A 24756-nucleotide genomic window follows, 5' to 3' on the forward strand; every position below is an offset into this window, starting at 1 on the left:
ATGCAAATTCTGGTGAGTCTTTCCAACAGTTAATAACTTTTAAGCCCTTCTTTGCTTTAAAAACCCTTCTCTTTGAAATCCAATGTCCACGTTCAAGGTCGCACTTGGACTTGTTTGTTGTCAGCCAGGCTTTCACTGGGGAGCCACTTTCTGGGCAATTACTCTGAACTAGGTTATCAGATTCCTTTATGTTGCCTCTCTGAGAGAACACTGCGTTTTATTCTACTTGGAGCTTTAAAACAGTTTGTCAAAGTCACCTTGATATTGAATACTTGCATCCATGTACAGAACCACTAAAAAATAGTCATAAAATCATTAGATGAAAGGGGTCACTGAAAATCCAGTAAACATTTATTGATTTTCTCTTTGAAGGGAGAAAGAAAGCAGGTAGGTTGGAAATTAACAATTATTGAGTTCCGAGTATATGCCAAACCTTATAGTAGGCACTCCCACAAATGTTATTTTATTAAACCTCATGATATACCTGCAAAATACTAAATATTATCACCCTTTTTTATACTGATGACGGAGCTAAACAAAATTAAGTATCTCACCCAACTTCCCACAACTCATAAATTGTAATGTCATGCTATGGTTTCTGCTAAGATGTTATACCAATTTTTTTAAAATCATTTAATTATCTTTGAAATCTTATAATTTGTGCACTATTAAGACCACCATTTTATAAATAAAGAAACCGAGGTTTAAACAAACTACATAATTTGTCCAATATCACCTAACAAAGAAGTAGAAAAGCTGAAATTCAAAACTTAGATTCTTGCCCTAACCAATTTGGCTCAGTGGATAGAGTATCAGCCTGTGGACCAAAGGGTCCCAGGTTCAATTCCCATTAAGGGTACATAACTCTGTTGCAGGCTTCTCCCCAGCCTGGACCCTGGCCAGGGCTCATCAGGAGGCAACCAATCGATGTTTCTCTCATGGATGTTTTTCTCTGTCTTTCCCTCTCACTTTCATTCTCCCTAAAAATCAATGGAAAAATATCCTCGGGCAAGGATTAACAACAAACATACACACACACACACACACACACACACACACACACACACAAAATCTCAAATCTTCTATATACTCCATAGTATAAAACCCCATACAGAATAATCTGCTAAACATCACCCAGTTTGGGAGCTGAGAGGTGTCAAAAGTGAGGAAACAATAAAGCATAGCTCAGGTAATAAAGTCAAAGGAGCTCAAAATCTGGAGCCAGAATACCAGGCTCAAATCTTGGATGTCTCACTTTCAACCTGCAATCTTGGGCAAACTGACTCACTTCTCAACATGAAGATAGTAAAGTGTTGACCTCATAGAATGGTTTTGAAGGTAAAATGAGATAACATAGTGAAAGCTGTCTGCAAATTGTAAAAACATTATGCACACAAGTCAGCATTAATATTAATGCACAGTCAGAGAAAAGCAAATCCCTCCAACTCAGGAGATCAGGTAGGAACTGGCACAGGGATTGGAATATTGTAACTGTAGAACAGAATGAGGCAAAATTAGCCACATCCTGACACTTCATATTGAAGCCAGGGTTGTATACTAATTTTTATTGCTCCAGGGCATTCTAGTATCTAAATCCATTCCAAATCAATATTTTCAAGGGTAGGTATTAATACAATATGTGTGTATGGGTGGTTTTTAATGCTTTGAAAGAATATTTTCTGTCTTAGAATGAGTCCAAGCTAATGGTAACTACAAAAGTCTTCCCTAAGAACTGGTCTGTCTGGCACTGTCTGAATCCAGTTTTAAAGACATCAGAAACAGCTCTTTCCCATAACCAAAACAATGCCACTACTCTCCGTCATAAAATGACTCTCTTAGACAGTCTGAGTGCCAGAATCCTCAGCATCAGTTGTTTTGTTTAAAAATTCTATTCTAGAAGGGAAGTATAAAATTTTAATTCAATATGGACTCTCTGAATGGGTTAGCCTCAAGGAAAGTTTATACATATACCTACAGAGAGAGGAAGAGAGGGAGAGAAGAAGAGAAGAGATGTGTAAGAGTGTAGCTTCTCAGACATAGTGCCTAATGAGCAGGGGAGAAGAGTGGTAGTCACAGTGTTTTGGATGAGCACTGATCACTAATTGGGTGGCAGAAGTAATTTGGAGATGAAAATACTTCTGAAAGGGAAAAAACACAATGATACAAGAGCTCAAAGGTCATAATCAGGAGACCTGGATTTAAATGCAACCTCCACCATGTCTACATAGCTCTGGGCATATACCTTCTTTGGGTTTTACCAATCATATCTGGGGATAATTCCTACATGCCCACTTCAAATACTTGCTTTGAGACTCAAATGAGATCATATATATGAAAACATTTGCTAACTAAAAAGGGCTATGTAAATATCTGATGGTTTATTCATTCATATTATAAAAAATTTATGTGACTTATTATGTGTAGGTATCACACTGTTGATACCAATGATTATTAGTCATGGGTCTTAACAGAAAGGGGACAAATTTGAAAAAAAATCAGTTATACAGGTAAAGTATGTTATAGATAAAATACTATGTGGGTTCAGTTAAAGAAGACATTGCCTAAATAGAGCTGGGGGTGTGGTGAATGGAGCAGAGATGGCTTTGGAAGAGGTGACATTGGACTTGGTATTATGGCTTGAATTTTTCCCAATAGTTCTATGTGAAATCTTAACCTCTGATATCTCAGAATATGACCTTATTTGGAACAGGGTTATGGTAGAGGTATTAGTTAAATTGTGATAAGGTTATACTGGAGTAAGGTGGGCCCCTAATCCAATATGGCTGTGTCCATATGAAAAGGGGAAACTTGTACATAAATGCATACAACATGTGTTGAAGGGAGTTATGCGGCCACAAGCCAAGGAACCACCAAAAGCTATGAGTGAGACTTGAAACAAATCCTTCCCTAGTGCCTCCAGCCTCCAGAACTTGAGATAATACATTTTTGTTTAAGCCACTCACTTTGTGGTACTTGGTTATGGTAGCCTTTGGAAACTAATATTGTCGGTTATGATATACTAGTACAAGAAAGATAATTCAGGTGTAGAAATGTTTGTTATTAATATGTTTATTATTATCAAACACTGAGCTCAGTTGGTGCATCCTAGGCAACAAATAAATATTTATTGAGTAAATGTTTTAATAAATAAAAAAGAGACTACAGAACAAGAAATTAATTGGGATCAATTTTTTTTAATATGTCTTTATTAATTTCAGAGAGGGAGAGGGAGAGAGAGAAATATTAACGATGAGAGAGAATCATTCATTGGCTGCCTCCTACACAACTCATACTGGGGATCAAGACTGCAACCCAGGCAGGTGCCTCTGATAGGAAATTGAACCATGACCTCCTCATTCATAGGTCAATGCTCAACCACTGAGACATGCTGGCCAGGCTCAAATATATATATATTTTTAATGTATTTCTTCCCTTGGGCCAATCCTGTACTTACACACACACACACACACACACACACACACATACATACACACACACACACACACACACACGCATACAAATTAGAAAAATTTGCATTCCTGTGAAAAATGCTGCCATGTCACCTTTCTTTACTCTACGAAAATCTATCTAGAAAGTGAAGACATTTTAAAAAATAAAAGGCAATAAAAGGAAATTCAAAAACTTGTAAAAATCAAAGTTGTGAGACAAATGCACTCCAAAAGACTGAAAGCTGTGATCCTGAGAGAGAGCAATGCCACAATAAATATTTCTCACAGAACGTAGGGCTCCTGAACTGGCGCTCTGATGAAAAGCCCTCAAGACCTGGGGCCTCCATTTCCCCGTGGCAGGAGCAGCAATGGTGACATTAATATCAGAAGTACACTCCTAAATCAAGTTGTTAAGTGCACTCATAGAGAAGGCATCTTGCAAATGCAGATGGAGCTGTTGCAATCATTGCCTACACCAAATGCTGTCAGAGAAAATGGGTCTTAATTTACTCAACATATTTTGGCTTTGTAATTCTCTAGATTAATTCTTGCCAATGTCTGAAAAAGTAAAAACACACACACGAGGTCCTTTCAAGGCAAGCTTTTAAAGTGCAGCCTCGAATGGGAGGTGTGGGGGGTGGGGAGTATACAGATGGCTGGATGCTGATTACTGTGTTCCTGTCCACTACAGATGTGCGTGTGTGGAGAGGGGGCAGTCAGCTCAGGAAACAGAGCCCCTCCACCTGCTGGGAAAATAGAGTAGTGATGGTCTGGCTCACAAATGTACCAAGCAGGATGCTAAATTTAGGGAAGTGAGTCAGGTCTCCAACAAAGGAGATAATGACACAAATCTTCAACAGCTTCCAGCTGCTTGACCTTGGAGGAAGTTATTCAACTTCTCTGATTTCAGAATCTTCATCTACAAATTTAAACCACATGATCTTTAAAGTCCCTTCCAGTACTTCATTTTAAAAAAGAGGGGAAGGGAAAATATGAGAATGCTGTGAGTTCCTCAGTAAAAAAAAAAAAAAAAGATGCCATGTCCCAGGTAATACAATTGTGGTCAGACACGTGTAGTGCCCAGAACATGATTTCATGGATGTGGGCATGATCCATACTTTTTCATGATGATGAATGAAATCATCATATGATCAGCTAATGGATCTGTCCGTCAAGCATGTCACATGCTGAGCCCTATGCTATCGACTCTACCTGCATGGGGATTTTGATACTTGTTTTATAGCTAGTGAATTCTCCCAAAGAAATATAGTGTAAATGTATTTGTTTATTCACCCATTCATTTCCCCATGCAGCGATTGCTAGATACTATGGGCCAAGCATAGGGTTATGCACCGGTGATATAAAGTGATAAAGACAGACTGGCCCCTACTCTCATGAAGCTTACAACCTGGTTTGGTGAGATAAATAAGAGAAGATTGCCATTCAGTGCTGTAAGAGCAGTGATGAGATGGATTCAAGGGAGCACATACAGGGCCTCTTAACCCAAAGCTGGAAATGAGGAAAGAAGATTGAAAGAAACTGAAGCTCTGATGGCACCCAAGTGATGATTAGGTACTTGCCAGATAGAACAGGAAGAAGAGGGTTAAAGCAGAGGACACAGTATGTCAAAGGTCTCCAGGGGACCAAGTTCCTGGCCTCATGGGGGATTTCTGGGGATGAATAGTTTAGTCTGGAGGGCTCGTGCAGCATAGGGAAGGAGGGCAGGGAGTTGGGGCAGGAGCACAACTGCAGAAGTAAGCTAGTCTAGACCATGACAGCTGTGTGGAGGAGCCAGGTGTGCCTGCAGAGAGCACGGGAAGCATGGGAATTTTAAGCAGAGGGTGTAACAGGATGAGATATGCATTTATGGAAGATCACTGATGCCCAGTGGTTGTCATCTGGGTAGGACAATCTCCCTCAGCGAACCCATTGACTCCGGGATCATTTCAGCTTTTACACCTGGAGTCACAGCACCCCTCCTGCCACACAGATGCCCATGACTGTGCCTACTCTCCAGGGCAGCCTGCATCTCATAATATTAGTTATCCATTTCTCCATAATCATTTGAGACAGTAAAGTACAGGAGCTTGAACCATTAGGGTCCTCTCATTTTCCTTAGGTCCAGATACATAACCTCCTTATAATTCTTAGAGTTAATGTTTCAAGAGGGATTCTATAAAAGGCCAAATGCCACATATTTCTGAGGCTTGCAAAGGTGTCTGGATCAACTGTTAATCTTTTTCTTCTGGCCGTCTCGCTAGCAGTCTGGGTTTCCTACCCTCATCTCTTCTCTGCCTCCTCCTTCCTAATGAAACACTCATTACATGAAGGACACCTTGTCCAACTCCAGGCAAGTCAGCCTGCTTTTTTTTCTTTCTCAGATTCTCTTACAGACAGAAATGGCCACCTGACACAATGACACAATGCTGGCCAATGAAACCCTAGGTAAGAGACTGTAGTGGGCCCTGGAATGGCTTCTGTTTTATCTGGTAAAATAGGAAAGGAGCTCCCTTTTTCTTCATCCTGCCCCAAAGGTAGACATCATGCCTGGTAAATGAGGGAAAGACTGCAAAGTATCTCCAAAAGTCAATGCTTGAGTCTTTTAACCAACATCAACAACTGCCTTTTCCTAGATTTCCTGTTTAAGAAATAATACTTCCTAATACTACCTAATGCTTCCTGATCAATACAATTAGGAAGATGATAATATTTGTCTTGTTAGAAAATACTAGAGAATATGCACAGTTTAAGCAATAAATGAAGTTTTAGACTTAGGAGACCCAGGTTTCTGGGAATCAGCTAAGTGGGGTGTCCAATCAAGACTGGGCTTTTTATGTCAGAGTGTTTTCTATGCTTTGTATTTATGATGGAAGGAAGGAGATCAAAATGGGGGGGGGGGGGGGGAGTCAGCACAGATCAGGATTCTGACCATCAATCATGGAAAAGCTACACCTGAAGTCATTTTCCTAGGTCTGTGCTCTTTGTATTTTTTTAACACCCAAGAGGTAAAGGAACAAACAGGTAAGAATTGTTGTGCTTTCCTGTTACCTGGGAAGTATCTGTTATGTATGGTTTTCTCTCTTAAGCAGAAAAGTAAAAAGCAAATAAATAAAAAAATCTAGCTGCCTTTTATTAGTTAGTGATAGATAGAATTGTAGGCATCATTCTTTTCTAAATTATAAGGAATTTCTGATTAGCCAGGGGAATGCTGTTGTTGATAATTGTGCAGGCCAGCAGAAAGAACAGCAATGCATAATTACACTGTTCACCTTCTCTCTTTTCCTCCTTCATTTTAGTGGTAAATTATCTGGGGGGAAAAACAAAAACAAAAAAATGAGGGATGGGAGAACCAAGATGGCAGTGTAGGTAAACACCTATACTCACTGCCTCCCACAACATCACATCACAATTGCAATTAAAATGCAAAACCACCATCATCCAGAATTTCCAGAAAGCTGGCTGAATGGAAGTCCTACAACTAAGGAAATAAGAAGAAAGCACACTGAGACTGGTAGGAGGTGTGGAGGTGCAGAATGGGCTAGTCCGGCAACCATGTGCTGCTTTTTTAATTGGGAAGGAGATCATTTCTATGAATATGTCCCAGCCCCACACTATACCCCCAGCTGAGGGTCCCAGAACTGTGAAAAGAAGACCCTACAGCAGTAAGAACTATGGGCTGAAAAAACCAGTGCAGATAGGGGCTGAGTGACACACAGGCTGCTGGAGACCCAGCAGCTCCTCTTAAAAGGCCAGCACCATGAACTGAACTTACAAGCTCCTGCTTCCTCTGAGCTCCAGCACCAGGGTGAGGCTCTGGGGGACCCAGACTTCTATGAGGAGGAATTGGACTGTCTGACATCAGGGCAGGAACTCGGAGACGGCTTTCTTCATTATGGAGGTGCTTGCAGTGGTCTTTGTTCCCTTACTGGGACCTGGCAGCCATTTGTGTCTGCTCCGCCATGGTGATTCTATGAGACCCAGCCCCATCTAATCTGCAACCCCACTCAAGCTATGGGCAGCAGCTTTTGCATATGAATGACTTGTCCTAGTTCAAGCTAAAACCTGTCAAACAACCTGCAGCAGGAAGCCCCAAATCTATCAATAAAAGGCTCAAGACCTAGAACAAGCAGAAGCCTGCCTTACTTCACAGCTGAGCCTTGTCTTGCAATTACAAACCCAATACAAAGAGGAAGAATCTGTAACTGCTGGGTGGCCCCAGGCAATGGCTGACTTTGCACCTCCCTGGAGACCTAAGAGCCAGTGAACCCAGCGATCAGTGTAAGACTGTGCCAGATTAGCCAGATTATAACTCCTCATATCCATAAGCAACACACTCATGGGACAGATTCAGTGAGCACCAAAGCCCCACTGAAGCAAGTCTTTCATAAGGGTGTCTCCTGCACAGCAGCTTTTCCACTGTAGTCACAGCCAATTGGCCTGGAGGTCAATTCCTCCCAGTGACACCAACAGCAATCAAGGCTCAACTATAAGACTGTGCACCACAAAGGGGTACACCAAAAGTGTCCACCTCAGGCCAAGCCACTGGGCCCTATAAGACACTTACTACACAAGGCCACTCTATCAACTCAAGTCTTAGCAGCTTTCCTAATACATAGAAACAAACGCAGGGAAGCAGCCAAAATGCAGAGTCAAAGAAACATGTCAAAAACGAAAGAAATGAAGGAAAGCAAACTACTGGATATAGAGTTCAAAACCAGTTATAAGGTTACTCAAGAATCTTCTAGAAACCCCCAAGGGACTAAGTGAGATTTTTAAGGGTCTTAATGATAATGCCAAAAAATTGGAAATGGACCAGTCAGAAATTAAGCATAAACTGGCTGAAATTTAAAAAAATATATAATGTATAGGGATTCAATAGTAGACTAGAGCAGTAGTTGCCAACTGGTGGTCCATGAACCACTAGTGGTCTATTAGGTCCGAAAAGTTGGTGACCACTGGACTAGAGGATCCCAAGAATCAAATCAATGAATTGAAATATGAGCAAGTAAAATACACCCAACCAGAAGAGCAAAAGGGAAAAATAATCTAAAAATATAAAGATAGTGTAAGGAGCTTCTGGGACAATTTCAAGCATACCAACATTCGAATTATGGGGATGTCAGCAGAAAAGAGAGAGCAAGATATTGAAAACTTAGTTGAAGAAATAATGATAGAAAACTTCCCCTACCTGGTGAAAAAAACAGACTTACAAGTCCAGGAAGCACAGAGAATACCAAATAAGAGAAATCCAAAGAGGACCACACCAAGACACATCATAATTAAAATGCCAAGGGCAAAAGACAAAGAGAATCTTAAAAGCAGCAGGAAAAAAACAGTTAGTTACCTCAAAGGGAGTGCCCATTCAATTGTCAGCAAATTTCTCAACAGAAACTATTCAGGCCAGAAGGGAGTGGCAAGAAATATTCAAAGTGATGAATAGCAAGAACCTACAACCAAGATTACTCTATCCAGCAAAGCTATCATTTAGAATGGAAGGTCAGATAAAGAGGTTCACAGACTAGAAAAAGCTAAAGAAATTCATTACCACCAAACCAGTATTATGCTGAAGGTATAACCAGAAATGCTGAAGGGTATTCCTTAAGAAGAAAAAGATAAAAAATGTGAACAACAAAGTGGCAAAAAATACATATCTATTAACAATTGAATCTAAAAATCAAATTAAAAAATCTGATGAACAGAATAAACTGATGAATGGAATAGAGTCAGGGGCATGGAAATGGAACAGACAGATGATTTGCAGAAGGAAGTGTGTATGTGTGTGTGTAGGGGGGAAGAGATTAGAAAAAGATCTTATATGCATGTATGCATTACTTATGGGCACAGACACATGGTGAGGGCCTAAGGCAATGCGGGAACTGGGTGGATGGGAGCTTGGGGGGGGGGGGAGACATCTATTGTATAATAATCTCAACAATAAAGATTTTAAAAAATAAGTACAAATTGGCAATTACAAAGCAGGTACTGGGATGCAAAGTATAGCACAGGGAATGTAGTCAATATTATTGTGTGATACCAGGTGGGTACTATACTTATTAAGGGGATCACCTCATCTATATATATAAAACCCTAATATGTAAAGAGACTGAAAGGTGGAACAACCAAACAACCAGTTGCTATGACGTGCACTGACCACCAAGGGGCATGCATGGAACACAGCATGTGTTGGCAGCAGGCAGCACAGCACAGAACATGGTGGGAGTCAGCCATGGCAAGATGGTGGAGCAGGTGAGTGGGGATGCCAAACCAAGATGGGGTGCTGGTTGCTGTCATTAGAGTGAGCCTCTGGTCTGAAAATTCTTTGTTCTGGCATGCCGCAGTCCCCCTAGGTACTTGCACTTGTTGGTGCCAGCCCTGTTCACATGTTATTGGTGCCAGAGCTGCCACTCAAACCCACTGCTGGCGCTGGCCCTGAAAACACCCACAGCTGGTACCAGAGCCACTGCTTACACCCACTGCTGGTGCCCAGCACGGGCCCCAATTGCCGGCCCTGATCACCCAAGGGTTTTTCTACCTCCCACTGCTCCTAAAGGGTGATGGGGGCAGCAGCTGCCACTCTCACCCGCTGATGGCAATGCTGGCCCCAATAGCTCCACACCGTCAGTGGGTGCTAGATGCCGGCAGACAGGGGACTGGGTGCCACAGCAGGAGGGGATGGGCGGGGTGTGGAGGATGGGCTAAATCTGCCCGTGTGCCCACTGCAGCCTCGCAGCCCACAGTTCCTTTCAAGGTGCACGAATTCATGCACTGGGACCCTAGTAAGTTATATAAATGTCTAAACACTATGATATACACCTGAAATTAATATAATATTGAATGGCAACCATAATTGAAAAGAAAAAAATAAACAACACCTAAAATAAAAATAAAAAGCTGTCATACATCTACACAATGGAATACTACACTGCTGTAAAAAGAAGGAACTCTTACCATTTGCAACAGCATGGATGGACCTGGAGAGAATTATGCTAAGTGAAATAAGCCAGATGGAGAAAGATAAATATCACATGATCTCATTTGTGGAATATAATGAACAATATAAACTAATGAACAAAAATAGAACCAGAGACATAGAAGCATTGAACAGACTGTCAAATCTCAGAGGGAGGGTGAGGGTTGGGGGTTGGGGGGTAGGTAAGAGATCAACCAAAGAACTTGTATGCATACATATGAGCATAACCAATGAACACTGACAATAGAGGGGTGTGCTGGGGGGAGGGAGGGTGGGAGTGGCAGGGGAGAGTTCAATGGCGGAAAAAAGAGACTCATGTAATACTTGAAACAATAAATAATTTAAATTAAAAAAATGGGGGGAGGCAACATATATTGGGAGGAGGAATAGAGAAAATAAGAGAACAAATATAGTATTCTGGCATTAGGAAAAGTAAGTGAATACCTAAGTATTAATATTCCATAAATAGAGCTACCCAAGAACTACCATTAAGCAATGTAGGTCAGGCTATTTTGGTTATAAAAACAAGCTCACTCAAATAGGCAAGTAATGAGAGTTTGTTAAATAGTGCAATTAAAAAAGGGAAGGGAGGAGAAAGGGAGGGGGAGAGAGACTGACTCCTGGAGAAGTAAGAAATTGCAGCACCACTAAATTTGATGTAATACTTCAGTACTGGAAGGTCATTCTGGACCCCAACCAGGGCTGGGAATTCAATTATTTTTATCTCAACAGCAGTCAAATGGATTTTCATCGAAATGTACCTTGAGAAACTCCCAGCATTTCTGCTTTTGTTTCTACACTACTTCTTCCCTACAAACTGACAATTGACACTCAGATCAATTTTCCCTACCTCATTCTTACTCAGTTTCTGCTTCCTTCCAATGTTACTCAGGGGTGCCCTGTCTGCTTTATAGCTTCATTGTGTTTTGTCAGTTTCCTCGCCCACTGACAATCAATCTTTAAAATTCTCCAGTTTAGAAGCTGGAACAGGAATCTGAAGAGGGTTGGCTCATCATGAATTGGCAAGCCCAAAGGCCATCCCCCAGCCATTTTCTGCCCTTGGATAAGGTTTCCATCCCTGTTCCAATCAGTGTAGCTGGGAAGGGTCACAAAGGAACAGCTAAGATCCTTTTCCTTCAGCAATGAGGATGGGTGAGGCAGTTTCCTAAAGAGAGGCGGTCTGAAGGAAACCAAGGTAGCTCATCTAGTGCTTCCGAGTACAGGTACCATCAAAAAAGGACACAGGTAAGAAGTATGTTAATGAGTATACCACTATGCAGAGAGTAACGCCTACCCATACTCACAAAACCAGACATGGTAGGATAATTATAGAATAAAACAAAATATTAAATACGTGTGTGAATAGCTGATTTGATTTAGAAAGATGGTTAGTCTTTCCCTGCAATGGTATCAAATGACTGGGCTTACTAAGATCTTAGTAACACATGCTTGAAAAAGCTTAGCACTTTTGCTTGAAATAGAAATGTCAACCAGTCAAAATTATAAAAACTCTCAAAAACAGTCTTTGGAAAAAGCTTAATAAGACAGAAAAAAAGCATAAACATTAAAAAGAAGCCAAATACAAATGTCAATCATGAAATAGACTATTATACAGACATCCCCCCCACACACATAAACACAGAAATCTTAGCTCATTAGGAATTTAATCTATATATAAATTCTTCTTTTTCAAATTCCATTTAGAATAATGTCTTGTTGATAATTTGTAGCTTTTTAGGCAATGTGCCCAGGTGAAGAGACATCTTTTCTGAAGCACTATTTGCTCTTATTTAGCATCTTTATAAAAACAGTAACAAGCATCTTGTTTTATGGCAGGGGTCCTCAAACTTTTTAAAGTGGGGGCCAGATCATGGTCCCTCAGAGAGCTGGAGGGCTGGACTATATGAACTACTAATTCCTACTGTAACACCTCGGCTGCGCTCACTGCCCAAAAAACCTGGCGGGCCGGATCAGACTCCTCTGCGGGCCGCATGTGGCCCGCGGGCCGTAGTTTGAAGACCCCTGTTTTATGGGGAATAAAACATTTCAGTACATTTATAAGGTAATGCTATTTAGAATCATGCTTTAGAACATTTTCTCTAATATCTTGTAGCTAAAAGGCATAGTATGAAAATTCATTTTTATATTCGTGTGTGTATGTGTGTGTGTGTATGTGTGTGTTTCAGGGGCTTCATCCCCCCCCCCTTTTTTTTAAATAGTAATTTTAGCATCAATCTTAGATCTTCCTCAAAATGTCTGAAGGCTCAATAGTTTTTCTTAGCATTCCCCTCCTTGATTCTTATTTCTGTTGCTCTGGAAAAAAATTAAATAAAATACTGTTTTAACACACTTAATCATCTCTAAAGATTTTCTACACTTAGACTACATTTAATATTATTGAAATAAAGTAGCTAATCGGTCATTTCTTCAGCATTTATGAATTTCCTATTAAGTGTTAATAAGCACTGTGCTGGCTTTCCTTTATTTTTCTGTGTGTGTTTTAGGAAGGGAGTGGCATTCTGTGACATTGTAATGTCAATAAAATTATTTTAACAAATATTTAATAGTGCTATTTACTTTTCAATGAAAATAAACTATTTTATCATTCTTTAGACCTACTTGTTGGTAAGCTATAGTTCAGGATGGAGGGTGATTAATATAAACCATTGATTTGTGTCAAAATCAAAAATTAAGATAACTTTATATTCAGAACCCAAATTACTGTAATGATTGACTTCAGTAGTGATGTCACAATCACATTTCAAAGACAATGGAATATTTCACATGAATTATATTCTAAATTCAGATTTTTAATATATATCTATTTTTATTGATTTTAGAGAGGGAGAGGGATAGAAACATGAATAATGAGAATTATTGATTGGCTGCTTTCTGCATGCCCCTTACTGGGGATCGAGCCTGCAGAATCGAACCTGGGATCCTTGAATCCATAGTTTACTGAGCCAAACCGGCTAGGGCTAAATTCAGATTTTTAAACTGTTGGTTCTAGGTTGTTCTGTTATCTCCTTCCCCTTAGTAGTCTTAACAACAGATCCAAGATTCCCTCATTGCAGTCTGTGATGGTTACTTTCATATGTCAGCTTGACTGGAAGAGGGGGTACCCAGGTAATTGGTCAAACATCATTCTGAGTGTTTCTATGTGGGTAATTTTGGGTGAGGTTAACATTCAGATCAGTAGACTGACTAAAGCAGATTGCCTCCGTAATGTAGGTGGACCTCTTCCAATCAGTCGAAGACCTGTCTAGGACAAAAAGGCTGACCCTGCCCTAAGAGATAACTCTTTATTGCTTGCTGGACTTTGGATTGGGATGTTGGCTTCTCTCCTGCCTTCAGACGGGAACTGCACCATTGGCTTTCCTGGCTCTCAGGCTTTCACTCAGACTGGAACTAACGTATTGTCCTCCTGGGTGTCCAGCTTGCCAACTACCTTGCAGATGTGGGAACCTATCAGCCTCCATAATCCCATTAGTCAATTCCTTATATTAAGATCAATCAATTTGCCTCCCTCTTGCTTCCCTCCCTCCCTCCCTCTCTGCCATGTGAGGACACAGTGAGAAGGTAGCCATCTACAAGCCAGGAACAGAGTCCTCACCAGAACCTACGTTGACACGCACTCAGACTTCCAGCCTCCAGACCTGTGGGAAAATAGTTACTGTTTAAGGCATGCAGTTTATGGCATTTCCTTATAGCAGTCAAAGTTAGACTAATACATGTGAACTAATAACAATAGATTTTACTCAAAATTTATACTTAGTCTCTCACTTCTCACAGTTAATTTGCATAGTTCACTGGACAATTTAAAATAATCACTGGACTCAATAGACACATTATTTCTCCATTTGAAGCCCTTGAGCATTCCATTTTAGCCAACATGAATATGTCATTTAGAACTTTGTTAAAACAGAAAAGTTTATCCCAATTTAACCAGCAGGTGAGCAGCAAGAGTGCCAACACCGGGAAAGAGCAGTGGAGCTCACTTCTACTAGGGCTGCCTCTGGGAGGGGACAGACAGAACTGAGGGGAGCCAATAGTTTCCTCTGAACCTGTCCTCCCACAGAAAACACCAGGCGATGATTTATCCCTCAGGCCCAGTCTTTTATTCCATAGGTTTTAGGAATTTTGGACTTCACAAGCAAGCAAAATTATTTTAGAAACTGAAAAAGGAAACTTCAGGTTAGGAGAATAATGGTGGGTGTCTGATTCTTAATATCCACCATGTCCTCCTAAAGAAAATTATTAATTGCAACAAAGAGAGTAAATTCAACCTGAGATGACTTGTGCCTTCGGGATTAGGAGACAACCTTCGTGCCACCTGGAAGAGGAGAAGAAAAATCCTAACAGAGCTCACACTTCTCTCCAACTGCTGGCGAACCTGGGAGTGAGGAGAGCAAGTGGGGACAAGTTTAAGAGATTCTGTGCTAAGGAACAGAAAAGGAACAGAGGACTTAGAAAAAGCAAACTTAAATCACCCCTAGGAAAGAGAAAGTGCAACAGCAAAAGCCAAGATTCTGAAAATGGGTGGTTATTTCATAGAACTAGTTACATGCAAGAGGCAAGACTGGAAGTGGTTACTTTGAAGAAGCATTGTACTCAGAAAAGAATGAGACAGTAGGAGGACAGAAAATAAGAAATTAAGCATTTGATGGTAATAAAGGCACACTGAGCTTTCTCCAACATCAACAGAATTCATTTCTGCAGCTGAAAATCAAATACCCTAAGGAGCTAAATAAAACCATACCAGCATACCCTGACTAAATAAAATATCCACAAGTAAACATATGGCATATGAAAAAAAGTAGCCTAAATCAGAGGTACTAATAACAGAAAAACTCAAACATAGGAAGAAATGAGAGTTGGTTGAATGAAGGGGGAAAAATTATACCAAAAACCAAGATTAAATTCGAAGGTGCTTGAGAAAGTAGATTTGGATAAAAAATTAAGTCTTAAAGAAAAGTAGGAAAAAACAACCAAGAGAAGTGAAAATGAAATAAGGCAAGACGTTTTCAGAGAAAGTGGTTAAAACAGAAGACAGGCAAAGAGGGCTCAACAACGGAACAGAAGTAATACTTAAAACTGTAATCCATGAAAACTTTTCAGACATAAAGGAAGACCTTAATCTACAAACAGAAAGGGCCCATCAAGTGCCAAGAAAATTAAGCTGGGATGTTCAATTCTGATACATGCAAATCAACCAAACAGCAAAACTACCGGTTGCTATGAGATGCACTGACCACCAGAGGGCAGATGTTCAACACAGGAACTGCCTCCTGGTGATCAGTGTGCTCCCAAAGGGGGAGTATCGCTCTGCCAGAAGCCAGGCTCACGGCTGGTGCGTGCAGCAGTGGTGGTGGGAGCCTCTCCTGCCTCCGTGGCAACGCTAAGGATGTCCGACTGACGGCTTAGGCCTGCTCCCTGGGAGCGGACCTAAGCCGTCAGTCGGACATCCCCCAAGGGCTCCTGGACTACAAGAGGGAACAGGCTGGGCTGAGGGGACCCCCTAACCCCACCCCCCGAGAGCACCAATTTCATGCACTGGGCCTCTAGGATCATAATAAAACTTTGGACTCTGAAAATTAAAAAAAAAAAAAAAAATCTTCAAGGTTTCCAGACAAAAAGATAAAATAATGTAAAGGCAAAAAAATTAGATGACATTGGACTGCTCAAAACAACATACTAGTAATGTATAAAGCAAGGCAACAGTAAAGCTATTTTCATGAAACTTAAGGAAAGGAAATGTGAACCAAGCATGATATATGCAATCAATATATGCTTTAACTATCAAGGCTACAGGAAAATTATTTTGAACATACAAGAATTCAGAATATTATATAAAGGTGTGGTATAAAAGCTACTAGAGGACGAGTTTTGTCCAACCTAGATGATTGAGAGAACTTAGGCAAAAGTACTAATCATGAACAATTCATACATGTAATTGTCAAGTTTAGATAGAAACAATGGTGAGACCAGAGATAGGAGTATGTGTGAGTATTCTATGCTTTGATAAAGTAGAAAAATGCAAATAAAATGACAGATGGGAGAGAGAAAAAAATGTAGAAAAACAACAACACTGACTTTCATTTAAGTAGGTGAGAGTTCAAGGATGTGATTTAATCTAGCATACCAGATAGCACAAGTTTAAAGGGGCGGGGGGGGGGGGGGGGGAGGGAAGATTATAAATCCTATAAAATGTTAATCCAAAACCACAAGTTTAAAAATACAGACTTTCTTAAATAACAAAAGAAATTAAAAGTAAAAAAAAAAACAACATAAAGTGCACACACCAAAAAAGGAAAAAAAAAAAAATACAGAGAAATTATACAAATAATATAACAGATTTAAGCCCAAAAATAATAAACATCTCAGTAAATGTGAATGGATTTAACTCAAGGTCAAAAGACAAACTTCATAAAGTGTTAACTATATAATAAAGAACACTTTATAATGTTAAAATCCACATTTCATTTCACATTGAAGATATAACAGGTATGACAACAAATAACATAGCAACCACCTATAAAAAATAAATACTACGAGAGGAAAGGAGAAACAGAAAACACACTACTAATAGACACTTTCACAAACAATGCAGCATATGGCCAGTAAACAGAAAATAAAATATAATAAAATAAAATATAATAAAAACATGTTTTAGATTTTTTGTATATTGAATACTTCATCTAATAATAGAGAATATATAATCTTCCAATGTAGGCCTGAAACATTTGCACAGATATGCAAAAATCTGACCATATATTAGGGCACACAGAAAATATCATCAGGCACTATAAAGTTATTACAAACTACTTGATAAATATCTATCTATATAAAAGCCTAAGCGACCATTATGACTGAGTGACCGGTCAACCAGTCACTATAACACACACTGACTACCAGGGGGCAGACCGCTCAACACAGGAGCTGCCCCTTGGTGGTCAGTGTGCTCCTACCTCCAACCTCCCGTGGTTCCTTCCCCAGCGCGGGCCCAGCTGGTCTCCCTCCAACCCCCTAGCTGGCCAGCCCCAATAGACAGTCCTTATCACTGGCCAGGCCAAGGGACCCCATCTGTGCATGAATTTGTGCACTGGGCCTCTACTATCTAACAAAACTACACAAGCAAACATCCTTTGACGCAGTAATCCCACTTCTAGGAAATCTACTCTGCAGGTATACCTTAAAATAGAAATGAATATGTAAGATCATGCATTGTAATAGTATTTGCAATTTTGAAAAATATTGACCACCACCTAAATGATTGAGCATAGCAGATTGATAGGATAAAATATGGTACCTACATGTCCTGAAATGTTGAGCAACTACAAAATAATTTTAAAAAATAAAGAAGAGAGAGAGAGAGAGAGAGAGAGAGAGAGAGAGAGAGAGAGAGAGAGAGAGAGAGAGAATATGAATCTCTATGAACTTACATGGAGTGATTGACTACTTGAGATGTTTAGTGAAAAATACAAAGTCCATCAGAGCATGTATGTGAAGTAGCTAATAGGCACATGAAAAGGTGCTCAACTTCCTTTACCATTAGGGAAATGAAAATTTAAACAATACCACTTTGTATTTACAAGAATGTGTATAAAAATATTGGTGAGGGTGTTGAGAAATAAGAATCCGCATACATTGCTGGTGGGAATATAAATTGGTAGAAATCAATTTGACAGTGTCTTAGAAATCAATTTGACAGTGTCTTAAAAAGTTAAATATGATTTTCTTTAGATAGAGGCAACAGACTGTCAAACTACAGTGGGAAGGCTGGAGAGGGTTGGGGGAGGGGTGGTAAGAGATCAGCCAAAGGACTTGTGTGCATGCATATAAGCATAACTAACCAATGGACGCAAGACACTGGGGGAGGAAGGTGAGGGCATGTTCCGGGGGTGGGGAGTGGGGGGGGGGGAGTAGGGGAAGCTGGGGGGAGGTCAATAGGGGGGGAAAAAAGAGACATATGTACTACTATTTGTAATACTTCAAACAAAAATATAAAATTTTTAAAAAGTTAAATGACTTTATCATACAATCCAACAATTCCTCTCAAATAAATGAAAACCATGTCCACATAAAGACTTGCAGGCGAATGTCTGTTGCAGCATGATGCATCATAGTCCAAAAGGAAACAACCCAAATGTCCACCAGCTTTTACATAGAAAACAAAACATGCAAAATTCAAATGGAATATTATTCAGCAATAATACTGAAATGCTGATATATGCAATGACATGGATGGACTCTGAATACATTAAACTTAAAAGAAGCCAGATTAGAAAGAAATCACTATATTTCTTTTTTTTAAATATATTTTATTGATTTTTCACAGAGAGGAAGAGAGAGGGATAGAGTTAGGAACATCGATGAGAGAGAATCATCGATCAGCTGCCTCTTGCACAACCCCCTACTGGGGATGTGCCCGCAACCAAGGTACATGCCCTTGACCGGAATCGAACCCGGGACCTTTCAATCCGTAGGCCGACGCTCTATCCACTGAGCCAAACCGGTCCCGGCGATATCACTATATTTCTATGAAATGCCCAGAGAAGAAAAACATGTTAACAGAAACTAGCTATTGGTTGCCTGGAACTGGGGAGGACCAAGGTGAGGAGGGAACAAGGTTTAACTGTAACCAGGCATGAGGAATTCTGTGGGGATTTCGAAAATGTGTCTAAAGCTGGACTGTCGTCGTCGGTGCACAATTCTTAAAATGGGTGTATTTTGCAGCATTGAATTTTGCCTCGATATTTTATAAAGACATATATGTGAAGTTCACAGAATGTAAATTACACATCAATAAAAGCATGTATATAAAATGACCAACCCTCCCAATTTAACTTGCTCAGTTTTAACTTTAATGGAAGTTCTGTATTCAAGAAAAAGTTCTGTCCTAAGCAAACCAAGATTGGTCTCCCTGTATATACGCTACCTTTTGTGTAAGAAAGAGGGGGAATAAGAAAACACACTTACTACTTTTCTTAATAAAACGAAACGCCGGGAAAAACAGTGAAGTTGGATACTTACAGGGGTAGGGGTGGGGGTGGAGGAGATGGGGCTTAAGGGATATGAATGATACTTCTCTCAGTATACCTTTTGATAGTTGTGATTTTTGGAGGCATGTAATGTTCTATATTTAAAAGATAAATTATACCAAGGATTGGGGGGGGGGGGGGGACGGGGAACGGGATAGATCTTATACTTGGAAGAAAACTGAAACAATGGAACCCAATTTATTTCAAATAAGTAACAGTAAAATTAAAAAAAATGAATCGAAGTAATTTATGAACACAGAATGTAATTATATATCTTCAGTCTGGAGCAGGGTACACATAGGGAGAGGATACAAACAAAATTGCAGGCTTTTAAGTGTGTTTTTATACATTCTGTGGGCAAAAGCAAGGAAAACTATTTTAGATGTATTATAGGATTGAACAAGTGAATAAACTGATGTACTGTTTAAAAAGCCAGGATTCCGAGGAAAAGGGGACATAGAAAAATGGAGGAGGAAGCAAGAAAGAACCCTGTGAGGAGGGATGGGATTGGAGGTATCAGTGAACGCATGATTTCTAAATCAAATGTGGATACGAGCACATGTAAGATGTGTACATGCACATTTCCTATTCTGTTGAATAGGCCTAGCAGCAGGAAAACACCTAGTAAAGGCGACACACCCAGCAGCCAAGGTTCCATGGAAAAACTGCCAATTCTAGATCCTGGAACATCTTTTATTTATGATGGTATGGGGGGGAAAAAAAAAAAAGATAGAAGATGCCACAAGAGATTAGGACCCAGAAGCTCCTACTAGCCAAACTTAAGACAAGACAAAGTAAGAAATGAAATGCAAGCCCTGGAAAAAACAGAAAACCGCGAGTCCAAAACAATAGTTAATATAAACATTCAGGTGGAAAGAGATAAAGAAGAAAGGAGTGTTCCCTCTTATAGCAAAATGAAGAAATGCTATAATTAGGAAATCACCATTTTGCAACTGATGGAATAAGCAAAAATCATCAATAGATGCTAAATCCGGGGGGAAATGTTAGCATGGATTTAAAGTCTCCCATGGATTGTGATACATGACACAGCATCACCAATGTGGTATCTTAGGAAGGCAAAATCTGAATGTAATGAGGAAACCCAAAGTGAAGAACATACCATTAAAAATGGGAGTAGAGGAAACAAAGGCTGTACTTTTCGTAAATATGTTATGTTAAAGCTGTAAAGGACAAAGGGGACCATGGAAATTATCTGGAGTCACTGAGATTTCAGGGAGGGTAAATAAGCAAATGTTAAAAACAAAAATGGTAAAATCTCAGTAATAGTTGAATCTGGATAAAAAATGAATAGATGTTCTCTGTACTATGCTTATTTTTGCCAATTTTCTGCAAACTTAAAATCATTTCTAGGTGGAGGGAGAAGAGGGCTTAGAGGGGAAAATGGTGATTTAAAAAATAAAATTATATGTGTGTGTGTATATCTGTATCTAACTATATCTATCTACCCATCTACCTATATATATTTAAAAAATAATTTCCTTAAAAAGAAAAAAAATAGGAGGGGTTGATATTGGGTTGCCAATCTCGTGTTGCCTGATAAGATTATTAAAATGCAATAAAAAAAAAAACCCTACCATCTATAATTGTATCATTTTCTTTCAAGAAAGTGTGAGGAGGAAACATTTTGAACATCTAAAAAATAGCCATTATCACCAAAGGATGACCCTTTAAAACAAAATTTAGATTTATAAAGACTTATCCTAGTTTTTTTCCCTTCCATGTGGATCAAGGAGGGCCTATCAGCTTTGTGTTACAGATTCAATGTTCTAAACAAGGTCCATTTTTGCCAATGGATGAAATACAGTTTGGTGAAAAGAGCATGGAGTCTGGAGATATACACTGAATTCAAACCCTGGCTCCAGCTGGTACCAGCCCCTGTAACCTAAGCTCTCTTTAGTTTCCTCAACTATAAGGCAGGCAGCTAAATCACAGGACTATTAAGGGAATTACTGTTCTTAGAACAGTGCTTCAGAAAGATAAGGTGCTCCTTGTCTCCTTATCTTCCTTTCCTTGGGAGCCAGCTTTCTGTTCTCTGGAAAAGTATCTGACTAGGGCCACATTGGCCTCTCCCCACCAAGATTACATAAGAAATTGAACTATCCCAAGAATAAGAATCCTTTCTAGAGGTAAGTTTCATGAAAACCAAAGCCGGAGATATTGGACAGTGGAATAAAAAGATACAAGGCGGCTTCTGAAAACAGATGAGTTGTAGCAAAGTAGCTAATTTGTTCTGTTAAGGAGGTAGAGACCACAGGAGAAGTACTGGTTTATGTTAAAAAAGTCTGCTGATCAAAAAAAAAAAATTACACGTTGTTTTCATATACACATATTTTGCAAATAACCACCCATCTACTTCTAAGAGTAAATAATAGTTTTATGTAAAAAATAAATAGTATTAAGATAACCAATTATATTCATTTTACTGGCTTGGAAGAAAAAAAAAACACATCAATTCAATAAAATGTCCATAAATTATGAGATTTCGTCCAGTAGTCTATTGTTTTGCTTCTTTCCACATATTTTGTTTGCATCTAACAGGACAATTTATTCTTTTTCTATTGCCAATGACAATAGTTCTTTTAAAATATTTTTGAAAAAGAAAAATTAAAAAGTAACTAAATTCATTATAGCAAAAAAATTGTATTGCCAACAGAAATGTAGTTTAACATTTAAAATCTTTATAAAAAATAAACAAATTCTAATTTTTCCTTTATTTAATAACTGAAAAATGAAAATGCTTATTTACATGAATATTTGATACATAATTTCCTTAATACTTCTCTATGGTGAAATATAACTATATATATATTAAAGAGAGTATATAATGTTAACACTCATGACAATTTCAAACCAATGAGCATTGGTATAGCTTCAAATTACTATTAGTTGTGGCTATTCTGGAGGCAAAGGCGCAAAGCTTATAAGGGCCTAGCACACAAGAAGTATTTAATTTCACACTGTCAGCGTTCAAAAAGTGGCAGCATAACGTGAAAACACTATAAATTGACATCTCTCTCATATGTCTCTTAAAACAGGCTGGAAAAATAGTACCCTTTATATAAATAAAAAAATATTTCCATTGACTACTTTTTGCCTGGAGCGATTAAGGACAAAAAAATAAAAATTCTTGCTGCTTAATTATTTGATAAACTGCTAATAAGCTCCCATTAAAAGTTCTTTAGATATTAACCCAAGTAATCTTGGTCTTACTTATGGTTATATATTTATATATATATATATATATATCAATTTTTTCAAGTAAAGAAATGTTTAACAGATGTAAACTATTTATTGAATATTTGCCACCAAATATTGTTAAATACATTATCTTGCAGCATATCGCTTTCAAGTTAAAATGTCAGAAACAAACACCAATATTTACAATTCTTTTAAGGAATGTTATATAATGACACATTAAGGCGTAAATTCTTTTGGCTTATAATTCTTAAAAGAATGATAATAGCAAAAGTGATGCAAAATCTTCAGTGTGAGATTATGATTAAGCTACATTTTACAAAAATATGGTGTAAGATGGCAATAATCCCATTCAACATCCTGGATTAGATCCCTTCTGGAGGGACTGATAATTTATACAGTCAAACTTTAAAATTTACAGATAAAGGCAGTTCAATACTGCCACTGAGAAGTACATCTCTTAACATATACAACTTTCAGGCCACAGTTTTGAAGGTCTGAAGTATCAAGTTGGTTTGATGAATTAGTCGGTTGGCACTTATGAACACATTTATTGCCCTGTACAAAGAAAAAAAAAAATCATTAATTTTATCCAAAAAAATTCATTCTTTAAAAATATTTATACTAATCCCACCCAATAACAGTAGCAATGAAATAACTTAGGAAAAAAAAAACAAAAAAACTAGAAGCACTGAGTATCATAAATTTTATTTCAGATTGGAATTGAATGGTACTCAATCATTTGAAACTATCTAGGAATTACTGCCCCTTAGTGGTTCTGGTTGGTAATTAGATGTTGGTGGGCTGCTAATGATGGCTTCTGAACCACAAAGGTTCATCTATAGCAGTGTTTTTCAACCTTTTTTGGGCAAAGGCACACTTGTTTCATGAAAAAAATCACGAGGCACACCACCATTAGAAAATGTTAAAAAATTTAACTCTGTGCCTCTATTGACTATATATAAAGTAATTCTCTTGAATAGGAATCAAATAAACACAAAGAAAGTATTTTATAATTACTTTATTATGAAATATTAAGTAAACAAAATAGTGAAAAATTATAAAATTCTTGTCTTGTCTGCACCTACGGCACACCAGGCAACATCTAGTGTGCCGCGGAACAGCGGTTGAAAAACGCTGATCTATAGGTCAAACAAATAACGAATTCAAATGTAGTTTCCCGCTATGGCTCATAAAAGTTACCAAATTAAAATCTGCATTAAGTATTACACTCAGTCTCAAAATCTATATGGCAATGGGCATTATAAATGCTTAAGAAAACCCTAATTACTTTCAAATATGATTCATCCCAATCTCTCATACCTTCTTTCAAAAACAAATCTGAAAATTCTCAACTGCTTGGAGAATTAATCTACTTTTGAAACAAAATAATCATGCAATTTCAATATTTTGGAGCTGACAACATATATGTTCTAAAAAATTATGTTGTGCTGTACCACATTTCCTATCAGCCCATCCTCAAACAACTAGAGGACAGAGCTGATGCCCTTGTCCCACTGTGTGGCCTTACCAGGTTAATTGCATAGCTAAAGATTTAATCTTCATCTTAGACATTTATCAAAAAAGAGGAACCCAAAGAATTAAGTTGAATCAATGCAAATCATCCCTCTATTGAAAGATGGCTCAAAGATCAGCAGGCTATTGTAATAACTTTCAGTTTGAGGAAACAGGTACAAAACTCATGGCACATTATTCATACACAACTAATTGTAATTTAAAGAAGCTGCTGAATGGAGAAAAAATAGTAGCAGGAAGCCTAAATAATCTATATGCCTATTTGAACTGTTAAAAAATTGAAAAGTAAATCATTTCAGATTAATGAAAATGAGGCTATAAATGAATTTCTATCTTTCAACATGCTTTTTCCGTGACAGTTCTTAATTAGTTAGAAGCAGAAATAATGATCACAACATGTAAATTATCCTTTTAATGTGTTTTCTGGTTATTTGGGCTTAGCAGAGATGAAGGAAAAACAGATGCAAGTTTATTTTCAGAACACACCTGCCAGCTTATTAAACTAAATCATGAAGGAGCATTTCTCCGAGACAACCTGAATAGT

At 38.5% G+C, this 24756-nt stretch overlaps 1 protein-coding gene across 2 annotated transcripts in view; it reads right to left on the minus strand.

Annotated features, from left to right (window-relative positions):
* Window positions 1-22137: 22137 nt before the first annotated feature.
* The window catches only part of PDCD10 (programmed cell death 10), a 47340-nt gene continuing 44721 nt past the window's right edge, over window positions 22138-24756 (minus strand). For both annotated transcript variants that reach the window (XM_084874148.1, XM_084874147.1), the window contains exon 8: window positions 22138-23234. In XM_084874148.1, coding sequence (XP_084730274.1) covers window positions 23153-23234 — 82 coding nt within the window. In that variant the 3' untranslated portion in view covers window positions 22138-23152. The remainder of the gene's footprint in view (window positions 23235-24756) is intronic.

This window comes from Pipistrellus hanaki, assembly GCF_964339955.1.
Source record: "Pipistrellus hanaki genome assembly, chromosome: 2".
Classification (NCBI taxonomy): domain Eukaryota; kingdom Metazoa; phylum Chordata; class Mammalia; order Chiroptera; family Vespertilionidae; genus Pipistrellus; species Pipistrellus hanaki.